This window comes from Aphelocoma coerulescens, chromosome 2 (genome assembly GCF_041296385.1).
Source record: "Aphelocoma coerulescens isolate FSJ_1873_10779 chromosome 2, UR_Acoe_1.0, whole genome shotgun sequence".
Classification (NCBI taxonomy): domain Eukaryota; kingdom Metazoa; phylum Chordata; class Aves; order Passeriformes; family Corvidae; genus Aphelocoma; species Aphelocoma coerulescens.
This window is the reverse complement of record NC_091015.1, coordinates 89,504,681-89,521,111: the sequence shown is the minus strand read 5'-3', so window position 1 is coordinate 89,521,111 and position 16,431 is coordinate 89,504,681. Positions and strand designations below refer to the sequence as shown.

Genomic DNA, 16,431 nt, shown 5'->3' with positions numbered 1-16,431 from the left:
AAGGCCAAGTATGCTGGTGTCAGCTATAGGTGACAACAGCCTGGCATGCTGCTGCCTAACACATGGGCAGCTGGAAATAGCCAGTTCAGTGACACTTTGATTATGTGGGATGAGAGCCAGGCTGCACACCACAACACAGCCATGAGAAAGCTCAGGGACAGGGTGGGCTCTGCTGAGGAAGGAGGGCTGCAAAGACATCTAAAAGCAGGAATGCATCTTGAAGTGCTGGGTGCTTTCTCTTGATGTGAAAAAAAACCCCAAAAATCCAGCCAAAAAATCCCACAACCCCCTTGCCCCTCCCCCCCAAAAAAACTAACCCCAGTGGACTTTTAGGGGTGTTTAAATGCAAAAGCAGCTGGTTTTTCCTCTGAGTTTATGTGAAAATAAAGCCCATCATCAAAGCCAAAGCAGCACTCTCAAAGCACACTCAAGGACAGGCACAGTTGTGAGTTTTGAACAAAGCTAGAAAGAGACTCTCTAGCATGAATTACCCAAGAAACAGGAACAGAAAAAGTCCCACAGAAAGTCTCAAAGCCCCAGTGTCCAAGCTGCACTGGGCAGCTCTTTCTATATGAAGTTTTCCCTCATGGAAAAAGCTTTTTCTTTCACTCAGTGGGCAATTTTTCTTTGCTCTGCACACAGGCTTTCAAAAACACAACAAAATTCTTCAGAAAAGTGTTCAGCTACTTCTGGAACAAAAATGGATGCTAAGTAGATGTTACAAGCCTTTTCCTGACCAGGTGCATTGCAGCTTGAGATGTAAAAGACAAGAAAAAAAAAATCCTTCTGAAGCCAAATCATGGCATTGTCATCATTATCCCTTTTAAATAATATAGGGGCAGGATAGTGCCTAATCCCATGTTCAGTCTGAAACCAGTGTCCTCTTGTGCTCTTCTCCTGTTTATGAAGTCTCACAAATGCGCAGGTAGCTCCTGGGGGAGGATGAGCCCAGGCCACAGTAAGGGAAGTTAAAACAGAGCTCTGGCTCCTGCCAAGGTCCCGATGAGCAGCTGATTAAAACAATTTCTGATAAACATATATCCCTAAGATGCTAAAGCACTCTCCAGTGTCCAAGCCTTTGGATACAAAAATGGGATGGAAGATGGCATCAACTGCCATCAGAGTATTTCAGATTCTTTCTTCTTTCTTACAGTAACTGTAAGATGATTAAAACAACTTTCCCAATACAAATCTAAGACCCCTTAAGCATAGAGAGGAATGGAAGAAACCCTTCTAAACCATCCAGCTGTGGGGAGAATAGGGTGAGAGGAGGAGCATTTCCTACAGAAATCTATCAGATTTTACAAAATATTGTTGCTACCTTATGGCACTAAAAAGTTTTTTTAAATCTTTTTAATATTTAGGAAATCTCAAATTGTGAAATGGGGAATCTTCTCCCGAGTCTGCAACGCTTTCACATCATTTGCTGAAATCCAAGAGCACAAATTGCAAGCTGTTGCCTACAATCAAACTTGCAAAATGAGCACACAAAAACGCCTGGATTGCTTTATTTCTCAAGTTAAAATTTGATTCTTTAATTTATTCTAAAATAATCTGATTTTTTTTTTAAGAAAAAAAACACTGTGGGCAAAGCTCAGGTTGTCTGGTAGAACACATATCAAGGCCTAATATACCTCTGGAAAAGACTGTCAGACTAGGATGATAAACACACTTGGAGCTCAATTCTGCCACATGAACACTAGCTAAAATTCTTCTCCCTGATTTCTGCCACTGAAGAGGTATTGGTTAGGTCGGTTTACCAGTATGAGTGGAGCTCCCTGCAGAACAAAAGTGTTACCCCAGATGCTCCATACTTCTAAAAATGAAAAATCCAAATACCACATTTTAGGTTCATATCCTCACCAGTGCTGCCACTTGTGAGCAGTACAGAAAATTCAGGTGGACCCTTTCTCTGTGACTGAAATCACCAGTCAGTTTCTAAGTCCCTTACACAGCAAATTGCTCAGCACAACCATTAATTGTTGCTATAAGAGTTTCAAGAGCACCAACAGGCATGCACAGCTTCTTTTAAGGCCAGAAATAATTGCCATTGGAACTACATCTCTGCAGCTGTGCAGTCTAAATCCTGTCCCCTCAGCTTTGTACATGCATCAGCACCACAATATGCACATTCAGGTTATTTTACCTTATTTTTACCAAGCTGCCATTCAGTGCTTGTGTTGTCATACAGACGAAGTAGGACGGCACATTTCTCATTTAAATCTTCAGGGAGAGTTAAGTTTCTCATGAGGACTTTATACCTGGCAACCAAAAAGTATTTATTGCTTCACTTAAGAAATTAAGTTCTATTTTTGCAACATGATTATTTTTACTTCTATTCCTCAACACAGGAATATTGACTTGTACCTGTGACTTCCATTTGAAGTCCACAAGTCAGTGTGTTTACCTTTTATAAAAGTCTTGAAAGGGCCTCCGGACTGGGAAACCAGCCCTCCGAATCCTGACTGTCTCCAACATCCCAGAATAGCGCAGCTGGTTAAGCACCACTGTCTGATCAAACTGGTCTGGCATCTGGAATGAGCAGGTACAAAACAACAATTTTAATAGCAATGGTTAGAGATGTCAGGGGAAATAAAGAAAGGGCACATTGTATGAATCTGAAATGCACAAAGGCTAATAACTGGCTACACAATGTCTTAAAGGATACTAGCAGTTCTGAGCATATAAAAATATCTTCAGAATGGAAATCACAGGGTAATTACAGAATATCATTCCCACAGACAGAGCATTTATAATCATTTAATCTAATCAACTGTCTCTTTCCATTTCATGTACATTTTCAGGCCATTGCTGTGCAGGAAGAAACAACAGAAAGAAGCACAGGCAGCTAACAGGTCAACAGCTATAAGCGCAACTATTTTGCTTCTTCAGCAATTGAATTTAAAGTCCCTGTAGATGATTCTGAATGTTGAAGATACATAAATGCATTGGTTTGATATGGATTTAATAAAAAACAAAACCAGAAGGACAGATAATATTCAGTTTTTAGTGTACTGACAATTATCTGCTATGGATAGCGATGAGAGTTTGCCAGTGGTACCTCAAATCTTAAATAAGTTGTATTTAAAAGAGTTTCCATTTACTGCTATTCTGAACAGTAGAACTATTCTCTTCTGTAAACAGAACCCCACCCTGCTTATCTGAAGTTTCCCTTAGTTTGCCTGAAGTTCTTACAGCATTGTTTTCCATTTTGAAAACAGATAAACCCCACAGCCACTCAGTTGTGAAAACCTGTGAATACTGATCAGTATGGTTCTGCCATTGGGAGCCTCAGGAATGCTCTCATCCCATCTGAGAACCCCCCAAGTCACCGGTGTTTTCCCCATGGTTTGAGGTAACCCAGACAGAGCCATGCAAAGCTGCTCAAGATAGCACTAATTGTTGCATGGCAAAACACAGGCAACCCCCATAAGGAAATGCCACCACATGCAAACACCCAATTTAATTCATCAGCATGAATTATCATCATCCACTTTAACCCATCAGCTGACCCTCCTCTGCAGCCATTTGCAGAGCTGGAGTAGTGTTTAGTATTTTGCAGGAAGTAGTTCAGGAGTGGGATCTCACAGATACCACAGATATGGTTCACATAAAGATCTGAAGTTCTTCAGCTGACAGAAATGACAGCAAGATCAAGTCCTGGGAAACTGTCAATCAGACGACTGTCTTGGCATTTATTAACTGGCTTTAATCATGCCTCTTGTTCAACTTAGCAAACAAATTACTCCTCCAAATTTTAACTTGACAAATAAATTCAACTTAACAAATAAATTACACCCCCATATTTTAACTTTTTATAAAAAGTACCTTCAGGAAAGCACAGACTCAGAAGTTCATTTTAACTATCCAGTATAACCTTTTCCATCAGTGCCTTTACTCACAAACCAAAACAAAACACTGTGTGCTAGTGGCGACACCAGAGGGAGAAAACACCTCTGTGAAAGGTGAGAACAAACTCATCTTTCTCAACAACGAGTTTCATTTGGATTTGGCCACCACGAGTAAAATCCCTGTATTTCAGAGAACATGCAGCATGAATGCTCTCAGTGAGGATATCGACATTGTCACGGCTGGTATTGCCAACAGGGCTTCCTCTACGTGCCCACGGTATGGCACCCAAGTGTCAGGGAACCAGCCTGGCAAAGCTGCTCTTTGCATGTCCATGCACACACCTGCCTTCCTCCTGTGAAGGTGGCTGATGATGCCCGATGGGAAAGGCAAGGAATGGACACAGATGTACACACAAAAGTTGTAAGGAAAAGCTTTCGCTTTTCACCCCGTATAACTCAAAGCTGATGCTTGCCACAAGCACACACAGCTCTTCTTTTTTCTTTAAGACTAAAATTATTTTTAGTCCTTTTACCCCACCCAAACTTGCTGGCTCAAAAGGTGGCATTTTTCACAAGACTTGCAAACACAGCAGCATTTTTGGTGTGTTGAGAATGGGGGGCAGATGCATGGATGGGAGTGGGGATACACCACAGCCAGGCAAAATGCCAGTGACATGACAGATGTCTCTCTCACTAGGCAGCCTCTCCCTCTGCAAGGGAGTAGCTCCTGCTTTGAGAGACAGATGGCTGCTGTACCATCTAACCCTTTTATTGCCACCTCCAGGCACTTAACAAGTCAAAAGTCAGCACCACACCTGGCTTGAAAGCTCATGTTACTGTTCTAAAAAACTTGAAACACAGAGGAAGAAGCAACATTTTGGTAACATTTTCCCTGCAATTACAAAAGTTTGCAACAGCCCTGCTCTGTCACCAGAAGGTAGGATTGTCACACAGATGTCACACCTAACTTCAAACACTGGCATTTTTAAAAAAAAGCACGAAACATTGCAAGAGACGTTAGTATGGTATCAACACAGGACAACACAGAGACCACTGCAAGTTTAATCACATACTTCAATCACTCTATCACTTTACATTACTCGCTATTTTTAATTACTCACAGACACATGAGACATTAAATTGAAGCGTCAAATCCTCCTGGCATATCAATGGAATTACATCTGCAACAAGTGTGGCTGCTTTGGGCAAACTGAGGGTTGGTGGTAAGAGATGTGCTGGATTCATCAGTTATACTTTTCAATATGAAATACTAAAAGATACCCCCTCTGCCACCATTGCTTTGGGGTTTTTGACTGAACCCCCACCACAGCAGCCCTTCAGTCCTCACTGTGGAGAAGAGCTGCAGCTGGTCAAAGAGGGAGCTGAAACCCTAAATGCCAAAGATGCGCACAGGGTTTCCCACATCTAATAAAAACAAACCAACCAGAAGCAGCAAGTGCAGTCCCATGCAAACTGCCACAGCATCCAGCATATCCACCATACACAGGGTGGTATTACTGCCTCAGGTGGTTTTACTCTGTGGAGGAAGAGGATTTCAGCCTCAATCACATAAATGCTTGCTGGCAGGGATAACCTTAAGCATAACTTCCAGCAGGACTCCTCACAATTAAAAAAAATCAACCGGAGTGCAAGAACTGCACATATCCCACTACTGAACTGCAGACCCTCTAAGAGAGAATGACAACCATCTCTACTCTAACAGCAGCAATGAGTTAAACCTGCAACAGCATCAAATCTCCAGGCAAAGGGTTATCTGTGCAGCTGATGATGAGCCTTCCCTCTTTACTGGTGCTCCTTCAGACTTCCTGTGGTAAGCAAGCTAACTTTTTGATTGATACCAAAGTAATACAGGACAGGACTCATCTCTGGGGTCTGCTAAATTTCTACCAGTATTGCTGTTAAAGCTTGACTTGTTTCACAAATGAACAGTTGGGAAGCAATTGTACTCTCTAGGAAAATTTCAGATAGGCAACAGAACCATGACTGATTTTAAAACAATACATCTTCCACAGTAAAAATTTGAAAGAATTCCTAAAACTAAGACTCCTGAAAAGTAAGATCAAATTTACAAAAGATAAGGCAACAGCAGATGTCAACAGATAGCTTCCAAAATTGTCTCTGAGATACAATCAACTAAATTTTCAATAGATATTTCACTTTTATCATGGAATGGCAGCACTGACCCACTCCAGCACATGAAATCACCGGACAACAGCTAGAATCACATCAGTCAAGTCGTATTAGGGCACTGAGCAATATCATTGTGAAATTAATAGCTACAAACCAGGTCTGTTCCACATGATAAGGGTGCTTTACTTTTGTGGTGCAGACACAACTTGTAATTCATGATTTCCTGGATCCAAAAGTCCCCACTGAATTTGTGCCAGACAGCACCAAAGCCAAGACTTTAATATGACCTGGAGTCTCTGCTGGCGAGACTTTGGTTCCTTAGGCTGCTAAATGCTTGCTCTGATCTGTAGTGAGTCTCCTAAAGGGCAAAGCTTCTGCCTGAAATCACAATTAGAAGCAGCCATTAGGACAGACATCTAACACCTACACATAATTTTAATGATAAAATAGTTCTGTAGATTACAGCCTGACTGAGCTTTAAGAAAAAACACCATCCCCTTTCCTTGGACAGTACCCTTAGTGAAGACTCCAAGGTCTGGATAACACAGAGAACACAACACTTTCTCACACTTTTTCATTGCACGGAAATCAATCATCTGCTGAAACACAGACGATACCTGACTTCATCCTGTGGAAATCCTTCTTCCTCCCTGAACTCCTGGCTGCCTTACCAGAGTACAGGCACAATAATGACGAATTGCAGCAGCCTCACAGACTTTGTGTAGGCAGGAGGGAGTTCACAGAGAGACTGGCCAGAGGGGTGGGGGTGAAAGTGAAAAAATCCCACTCCCCTGTTTCTAGATTTCTCTGTAAGAACTTGAGCAGAACTATGTCAGCTTTGCTACTGTGGCTCAAAAGTGTTGATTTTCCTGGCTTAGAAAAGCCTTTTGTGGAAGATACGTGCAAAGAAAGAAATGATGAAACAGATAAGAAGATGTAAAAAAGTAATTTTTTAATTTAAACACCAGTAACTTTTTCCAATGTCTTAGTTTCTTTATATCTGGTCTTTTACTCCAAAAATGAAATCCTCGGTTTTACTCTGGAGAAAATAATCAGAAATTAAAAAGAGATCAGTCGTTCTCTGTTTTATAGGGGGTTATGAACTAGTTTTCACATATAAATGTGTATATTTTGTCAGAAATAGCAGGACTTACTAAGCTAGATGTTTCTGAAACGGTCCCCATGGTCTTCTGATTTCAGTCATCAGCTCCACAAGTAAAACAAATGCCAGGCTTTCCTCACAGATAAGTTTGAAAAATGTGACTAATTTAATTTCTAATATTTATAATTTAGCTGAACTGATTTGAAGAATGCTGCATGCCCATTGTTTGCTTTTTTAAACCAAATTATGCTCAGTGATTCTCATCCAAATGTACTGCTTGGCAGCCTGTACTGGGAGTCAAGGATTCAAGCCAGGAACCTGAAAGAAGTGAAAGGGAAACGCCCTTGCCCGCAATAGGAAAATGCTCTGTGACACCAGGACAGGCAGAGATGAGGCCTGTCAAACCTGGAGACTGCAGCTGCACTGCTGTGTGTGTCATACCCCTGCCTACAACAAATCATTTCACCCCCTGCTTTTCTAGCCATCATTTCTTCATTCATTTGCACCATCAGCTTTGGTAATAACAGTTTATTCAACAGATTTTTGACCTCAGAATTGATGTGCTTCCAGCAAAAGGAGCATTAAAATCTGTGCATGCCCTGCCCACGGACCTGGAGCATCAGGTCCCACTCACTAAAAGCCTGTTTCAAAGGAAGAAACCCTCTACATTTTTCTCCAGCATGCAGCCAGCTCTAACTGGAATAGGTTTGGGTTGAAACACAGACAAGTTTGACACCTGCTTTGTTTTGAAAGGCATTCCCTTACTGTAGCAGAGTACTTGTTTCCAGATAAACAGCATAAAATACAGGACAATAAAAACAAAGAACATGCCACAACTAACATTTATTTGGGATTTCTACTGTATGGTGCTGGCAAGTCAAGGAATATTTGAATAAACCTAAAATAACAGTAAGCATTTCACATGGCCTAAATTCTCCTGGCCTTTTTCCACATACCCACCCCAAAACCCCATAAAAAGCCTTTAAAAAGGCTGCTGGTGGTAGCTTGCTAGAAAAAGAACATGGGTATATTGCAACTCAGAAAAGTTCTGCTGCAAACTCCATGCCAGATTTCACTGCAAGCTCGGTAATGACATGCTGGCTCTTTTTACAGTCTGCAGGTCTGAAGTGAAAGCACTGCATTTACCAGCAGCAATCATTTACACCATTAGCTGATCAACTCCTGCTACTGCATCTGACCTGCATCACTCATCTTCCAGCCCTGAGTATTTCAGATAAGAGATAGACTGCAAAATTAGCTACTCTCATGCCACTGGTTAAAGTTTCCTGTGCTAAAAATAGTACTGAATACAAGTAGCACTGTAATTTTAGCGGTCTTCTACTCTACCAAAACAGTCAAAGCAGGAGACTCAATAACTGAATGTGAAAATGCTTCTGTATTTATATTCAGCCTGTCACCCAGCTTACTTTACAAGCAAGGGCATCCCAAGGACATTTTTAAGACTGCAGTCCATTTAAGAGCTGTGAGGCTGTACATTGTTACACATTTGCACTAGTGTTTAAAGATTTCAACCTGGTCAAGACACTGCTGAATGGGATCCATCCACAAAGATGCTGTGGTCATTTTTCAGGTCCTGCTTGACTATATTCAGCAAAGAGAATAGCTGAAACTAGCTCCCCACTGCTTTGTTGGGAAAAAGATGCTCAAATTATTCAGACTGGCTCACCGAGATTTCATGCTTTCATCAACAACAATAAAATCACAACTGCAGGGCTATTTAATCTACTTTTTATTAGTTACTGTCTTTGTACTCTTGCACTTCAGAGTAATCTTTTTGATGGGTTTGTATGGACTAAATGCTATCCCTGAGTAAATACACAACAGCCTCTTTGTGAACCTTCCTTTTTAAAGGTATCCATGATTTCTTCTAAAGGAAGCCAGGATTTGCTGCCTCTCTCGTAAGAGCCCAGAGGAATGCCAGCTACTCAGAATGACTGCTATTTCTTACACACTGGTTACAATTTCATGGAATAGGAACAGACTGTTAAAGGCACAGGCTTAAATGCTGGAGATACCAAAGTTTTCTAAGGGCACATTTAGAGCTCTGTAAGTGATTGCCTAAACTTTCAGCTGAAGTGAGCCCTTGCTGTTTGAATACATTATTCAGGGACTCCATTGAAATGCACAACAAGTCCCATGGGCTGTTTGTCCCAGAACTGCAGGACCATCCATGTGAGACAGGCAATTAAAAGCATTTGGGAAACAGGAATTTAAGGTTTGAAGCCTTGCTGGCAGGGTCTTAGCACACTGACAGAAGGTGTGACTCGCAGCATGGACCCCAGCTGGAACTTTTCATGGACCCTCCTTTCCACCTGTGAGGAATCTGTTGCCATTTCATCTGAGGTCATCCTCACTAAAGCTTCCAGTCCCTGCAGACTAAACCCCAATCTGGCCTCATTCTCCCCACATTGTGAGTAGTCAGCAGGCTTCTTCTGAAGAAAATCAATCAGGCTGCCTGAGCCACAGGCCTACCATGAAGAAACATGCTGTGAAGTACTAATTGCAGGGACAGCTAACCCTTCCTTACCAACCCCATGTCAAGACAACCAACACCAACACTACCATGGTTCATTATGGGTTAAGAAAACTTGTGCACACACCACTCCACATCTGCTGAGGCTACACACAGACCAGCTGCAGGGAGAAACCCTGACCCTCCATGTCATCAAATAACTTACACAGACTGAGACCTCACCCTTTTTATTTTTTTAATTTTTTTTAATTTTTAATTTTTCCACTGTACTGTCACTCCTCCATGCCAGACTTTTTTATCAACACCTTACAAGATTTTTTTGTCATTTGACAATTTACTGGCAGGCTGGGCATATCAATACACTACTAAATGCTTAAAAGCAGTAAAAACATGTGTTACCATGGTCCCTCTAACATGGTTTCTTCAGGTAATGGTGCTTGGTATTAAGCTTATTCCCGAAAGGTACAAAGTTTCATCAGAGTACAGAAAACTAGGATGGAAACACTTGAGAGAACATGTTTAAGATGAATTTCATCTTGCAGAGCCAAAGCCTGACATGGCTGTAAATCCATGTAAGAACCTAATCCTGCGTGTTTCTAGTAGCCGGTGTACTGCTACTACAACTAATCTCACCCTTGAAACCCTCCAAGAAGCCAGTTCTCACTGAAATGCTAACACAGGATCACTTCAGCAGTGCATCCTCAAATGGTAGTGCAGATAACTTTGATCCACATTATCACAATTTTCTTTGCTCTCCCTGGTGACACAAAACTGAGCAACCTTTTTTCAGACTGCAGCTGCCTGCAGAGGAAGAGAGGATAAAGGATTATTGCCTCCTCTTCTCTAGTGCAGGTTAAGTAAAAAGGAGGAGGTGGAAGAATCTCACTTCCAGCTCACGGGTGGAGGGCACTACCACTGCGTTCCACAGAGGGACAAGGGACACCAACTCTAGAGCACAAGAAAAGTAGAAGAGGATTCTAATTCCAAATCTCACTTTATTCCCAGCTTCAGTCCTGGGTACCCACCTGCTGCTTCTCTAGATCTCATCACACCCTATCTCTTTAGGACCCCATGCCCAAATACCATTTACATCTCTATATTCTTCCATTTCGAGGCATCACTTTAAAGAGGATACTTAAAATACGCTGCTATTTCAGAAGTCAGTTTAGTCATTTGTGAGCTAACCTGTGCTGCCCAGCTGTTCGACACAACAATCATGAATCACACCTCTGCAAACTACAAGATTCAGAATAATAAAAGTGTCAGTTGTCTCTAGCTGATTTAAATGTGGAATGTCCTCACTTACTATATGGCCCCAAGGGCCAGCGACTTCACAGAAACAAAAATCAAAATCAGATTCAAGAAACATTAAAAAGTTAGCACTTGGTCACACCCCCTTTTCAATACTGAGGCCACCAGCAGCTTCTCCAATGCATTTTGCCCCTGCACGCAGTCCATTCTCTCCATATAAGATGCCTACAAAGCACAAGGCTGACGTAATGCTCAGACTTGCTGCTCTGTGCTTTCTCAAGCAAGGCAACGTTTCAGAGCCGTTCTTCTGCCGAAAAAAAGTATGTGGTTTTATAAAATTATCTCCTGAGTAGCCCTTTCTCCTCTCCTTCCTGTAATGAGCCTGTTGTTCGAAAGCCGTAATGGGCAATCAGCCAGGCTTAAATCACAGCCAGTATCTGACATGTGCAAATGAGGAACGCCACGAAATATTCAGCCGAGCAGCTTTGTGTTGCTAGGACACCGGAGGTCGGGCAGCACTGAAAGGGCAGATTATTCCCACCCGGCACAGGGCTCCATTCACAGCTGCCTCTGGGCTCTCCTACCCAGCCCTCCCGGAGCATCCCTGCCTCCCAACTCCCTGCACTGGCCCTTGCCACAGTGCCCAGCGTGCAAGCCCCTCTGCACCAAAAATGCCCCAGTGGGCTGCACGTGGCTCTGGCTGATTTGGATCATTTCCAAAGGCTCACTTCAACCTAAGGGAGCCCCGGGTGCTGGGGCGGGGGGGCTGCTCCAGAGCTGCGCTGCAGCAGATTTGCAGTGTGTGGTCTGGAGATCTCCTTTAAGTATCAGGAACCCCGTAACACTGCATTTAAGACCAATTTTAAGTCTAGAGAGGGGAAATTCAAGTTTACAGACGTGATGGAGATTCCTGTGACCAGCACAGATACCCACCTAGCTTACAGCAAGATTTGTGTGATGGCCCACATGAACGGCCCAGCTCAACCCATGTAACTGGTGTGTTAATTACTACTACGTTACATCTCAGTACAACTCAGAAAGTATCACTCTAATTTTGGCATTTTTCTTAGAATTTGGTCCTCTGAGCTGCTGTTCTTATATTCCTATACGTTTTTACATTACATACTCAGGACTTGCTTTGCAGAACTGCAACTGACTAGACAAGACCAGTGAAATGTGTGTATGTAGGTGTTTGCAGGGCAGGGGCAGAAAAGGAAGGCAGTTGTTCGTTCTTTTGTACATTAATTTCACAGGAAAAGGCAAGAAATAGGTTCTCATTGGGCAGCTTTGTTATAACACAACAGTCCTGTCCCATCCTCCCACTGAGAGTTGGAAAGTCTTATCCTTGAGCTCTTTGATGTTTCTGAGAACCGCATCAAAATCAAATTAGATATTTCTGGTAATTCTGAAATTCCCAGTATAAGTCAAACAAAAAGGTCCTTTACTGATTTCTTCATATTTTATATAAACATGAGATGGAGGAGCTGTGTGGATCATAGCTCTCCGTGCTGCCACAGAGGCCACACACAGGTGAGTCGACATCACCTTGGGCCAGAAGAGCAGGAAGCTTCTGTGTCTTCTGCATTGATACTAATTGCATTCAGTAGAGAAAAAACCCCACCACTGTCACCTCATTGCGACAGGTTATGCATTGACAAGCATTAATATGACTTTTTTATTCCAATTCCTATACAACTGTGAAGTAAGAGTTAACTAGAGAGTAAATTCACTTTGCTTTATTAGCAAATAGGTGGAGGGTTATCCAAAATGAATGGCAATAAACTTTCTTAACATCAATATGGTTATCGAAGTAACTATTAACTGATTTATCTACAAATACATATCTGAAGAGCAAGAGGAAGAATGAGTTATAATAGATGGTAACAGTACATTGGAATCTAACTAATTTAACATTCAACTGCCTTCTGCACGATTTAATTGTGATGCCACTGCTCATCTCCTCCAAGCCTGCAGAATTCACAGCCATGGATGCTGGTCAACAGCCCTTTGTTTCAGTAAGGTTTTGTTCCACCTTCACTTAGTTACATGAACCACACATTTGGTTGACTCGATCCATTTTTAAGATGAACATGTGGAGAAAAGACCTGCCCTTACTTATGGCCTTACAAGCTGTTGCATCATATTCAAGTAAGAATATGGCTCTTCTTGCCCTAGAAGTGGGCTTTTTTCCACCCCTCTTCCATAATTTCTGACCATGATGAAAACAGACTGTTGAGACTCCATGACTGGTTAAGTGCATTTTCACTGCTGCCTACCAGCACTCTTTCTCCCGAGACTGGTCAGCTGCATGGAGCACACACAACTGGAAGCAATGGATGTAACAAGTCTTGTTTTCTCTATGCAGATGATTTGTGACTTTAGGCTGGGCAAGCACCATAAGGGAGCTGCACAAATGTCTCTCCTCTTCACAGCTGTGTGACAAGAGGTACTGTGGCTCCAGGCACTCTGTTACATGCTGGCAGTAATAACTTAAGCAAAGCATTTACATGTGTGCTTAGAGCTCATTGAGGCCAATGAGATGTGCATGTCCTGTAAGAACCAGGCTGATTTGAGAGGTGCTGTGCTGTACATGCCAGGGGTCACAGGGAAATGGCAGTTCTAGATGTCTGAACAGTCATTTCTTCCCTGAGAAACTCCGAGGCTGGCTTAAGTATACAACCCAACATAACCCTTAATGTTTGACTCAGAAGGAGACACGAGATAAAATCAGCTTTCCTAAATGCAATTTTGTTTGACATGTGAATTGTTTGCCTACATTAAAAACTTCCTTGAAGCTAATTTAAGTGCTACACCACTTCTAATAAAAATCATCATTTCTCCCTTTGAAATACTACTTTTAATTGATGAGGCTGATCACATTTTTGGCTAAATATGCACAAATGGTGTATTTGGCAAGCTGCAGGTGGACAAGCTCATCTTCATCAAGCTGAATCTGGGGAAGCCATTCATTTGAGAAAGCCAGTATCACAGACATTCATCTGGCTTTCTGAAAGTAGATGTCTTCTCTCAAACCATTTGCATTGTCTCTGCTTCACTACTAAAGGTTTGGAGACCCCTCCAAAGCACCTACTTGCCACATACTTTAAGATTTCTAGATCTATAGAGAGTGAGCTTCAAAAATGCCATGATTGATCTCATCATGTAAACAGTGGAAATAGAAGATAGCAGTATGAGTTTGGTGACACACTTGCCTTCTCTGCACTAGATATTGTATAATGCTCATGGGTGTGTGCCACAGTCCAAGGTGGCTGCCAAACCAAAAAATTTACCAGTGTCCCAAATGATTTACATGGTGCAATGAGCTTCTTGGTAACTTCACAGACCTGAACAGTGTGCACGCTTGCCTGGTGCTTGGGACCAAGCAACAAAACAAATACTGCCCACAAAGCCTGAGGAACTGTGCTGCTATCACCTCTCCAGCAAAGCTCCTGGAAGCAGCACCAGCTGCCCAGCTTGCTGTTGCCTGAACAGAGAATACACATCAGGAATGTGGAGAGGAGACAAACCAACGACAGCAACCTCAAACCTCACCATGTGTCAGCCAAAACCTTCCTGTAGCTTAGACTGACCACCCGTGCGGCTCAGCTGATGTCCTCAAACACGGATTTTACAGCTGCTACATTCCACCTCATACAACTGAAACCACAACCTGACTTCTAAGGACAGCTTTAAGAATGAACCTGCCTTGCTGCTGAGATTTATGAACTGCCTAAATCCACCAGAAATAGTAAATTCTGACAACAAACATAAAGCACTTTGATGGGCTTTCAGTAAGCATTGCATGTTTAATGTTTTATCTGCTGAGGTGACACCAGATGTTCTGAAGTGTACTTAGTCCTTACAAATGCCTCACAGTGAGGTTTCCCTCCTGAAGTCTTCGCTGCATCCTGTGACTAAATTAAGAAAAGTCATATATATGTATGTACATAAACAGATAGATACAGTCCAAGAGAAAAAGGTTTAGTGACTGATCCAAGTTCTACTCCTAAACAACATTAACTTCTGCTCTTGACACAGATTTTGTGTTCAGAGTGTAGCTTTGACAAAGATATGTGATTAGTTGGGACAGCACTCTAACTTTCAGATAATTCCTATCAGTAATCTATCTATCTGTTATGCTTTCATTTCTGTTACAGGTTGTAAATACATTTTTTTGAATAAGCCAACAAATGAGAAACAAAATAAATCTTACCTTTTCTGAAATTAAGCAGATTTAGCAAAAAAAATACTGAATAGATATCATCAATGTGAACACCACAAAACCAGCTACATTTTGACCTACCACCACTGCTACCACTTGGAGTTTAAAAGGACATACTTTAATATCAATGAGAGAAGAACAACTACAAGTTATGGCAACTCTGTTTCCTGGTCCCATAGGCACTTTATCAGATCATATATCCTCCATCTAGATTTGCAAGGCAAATCTACGGCTGCAGTTCTTGAGACCAGAATAAAACTCCCATAGACTTCAATGATGCAGGATCAAACCCATTCTCTTCATAACAGGTTCTCTCAAGCAATTTTATCCTAATTTTCTACCCTGTGGCTGAATTCTAATGTTTGCAGACAAGCACCTTAAGTGGGAAAGCAAGGCACAAAGTGCAGATCTCAGAAGCAAAGACAATCAGCAGTGAACAGCACTATTTTACCTGCTGTGTTAGAGGGTTATTTCATTGGGGGCAGGAGGGAGAGCTGACAGAGCAAAGAAATTCAAAATATACCAACTACTATGCTGTCCTTTCCATTACTACCGCAATCAATTTTTTTCCAGGCACATTCAATTTCCTGTATTTCTATGGCAAAAAATTACTGTTTCAAATGTGCCCCATCAAGTTTCTTCAGTAAAACTACAAAATTAATTTAGACTTCTGGGTTCTGAAGATACCTTGCTGGACTCCCCCCACCCTGAATACACTTGTCCCCAGTATCACTTTCCTACGTAATCAATGCAAATATACATGCCTTATGCCTTAATAAATGGCAGGAATAGTATAATCCTTAACTTTTCATAGCTGGTTTTCCTGAATCTACACTATAGTCTGATCAACAGAAAGCAGCCCATCATTACAACACAGGTCTTCCCCCCTCTGCACACACAGCTCTACTTCTGCTGACTTTTTCCCAGCTCTGCAAACAATCACCCCTTTACCTTTCAAACAAAGTGTGATTTATTAAAGCAGACTGCTTGGCAGCAAAGCTCTCCTGGCGTTTGAAAATATGATTAGACCAGTAAATTTAGTTCTTTTTTAATAAACTTGATTCTGCATGCATTTACCCTCTTTAAAAGAAAATACAACCCCAGAAACATTTCCAGTATGGCTTGCTCAGCCAAACTCCAGGCACTTTCTATCCTTTTTCTACAAGTCCACTGCAGCTTCAAGTATGCAAGATTAAAATAATTTAAAAACCTGCATGAATTAAACCCCTTACCTCTTAAGATGTTTTCCCCCTTCAGCGTTCGTCCATTGTGAAAAACTGAATCTTTAGCAGTTGCAGCTATGCACACACACACACAGACACACACAGAACAGAGCTTTCTTCAGCTCACTGGTATTTCA

The 16,431-nt window shown here is 41.8% G+C and overlaps 1 protein-coding gene across 1 annotated transcript in view; it reads right to left on the bottom strand.

Moving 5' to 3' along the window:
• The window catches only part of MYO10 (myosin X), a 163,242-nt gene that overhangs the window by 27,671 nt on the left and 119,140 nt on the right, over positions 1–16,431 (bottom strand). The window contains exons 20-21 of the mRNA XM_069008309.1: positions 2,408–2,532; positions 2,147–2,261 (exon numbers count right to left, since the gene is read on the bottom strand). Of these exons, the coding sequence (XP_068864410.1) occupies positions 2,147–2,261; positions 2,408–2,532 (240 nt within the window). The remainder of the gene's footprint in view (positions 1–2,146; positions 2,262–2,407; positions 2,533–16,431) is intronic.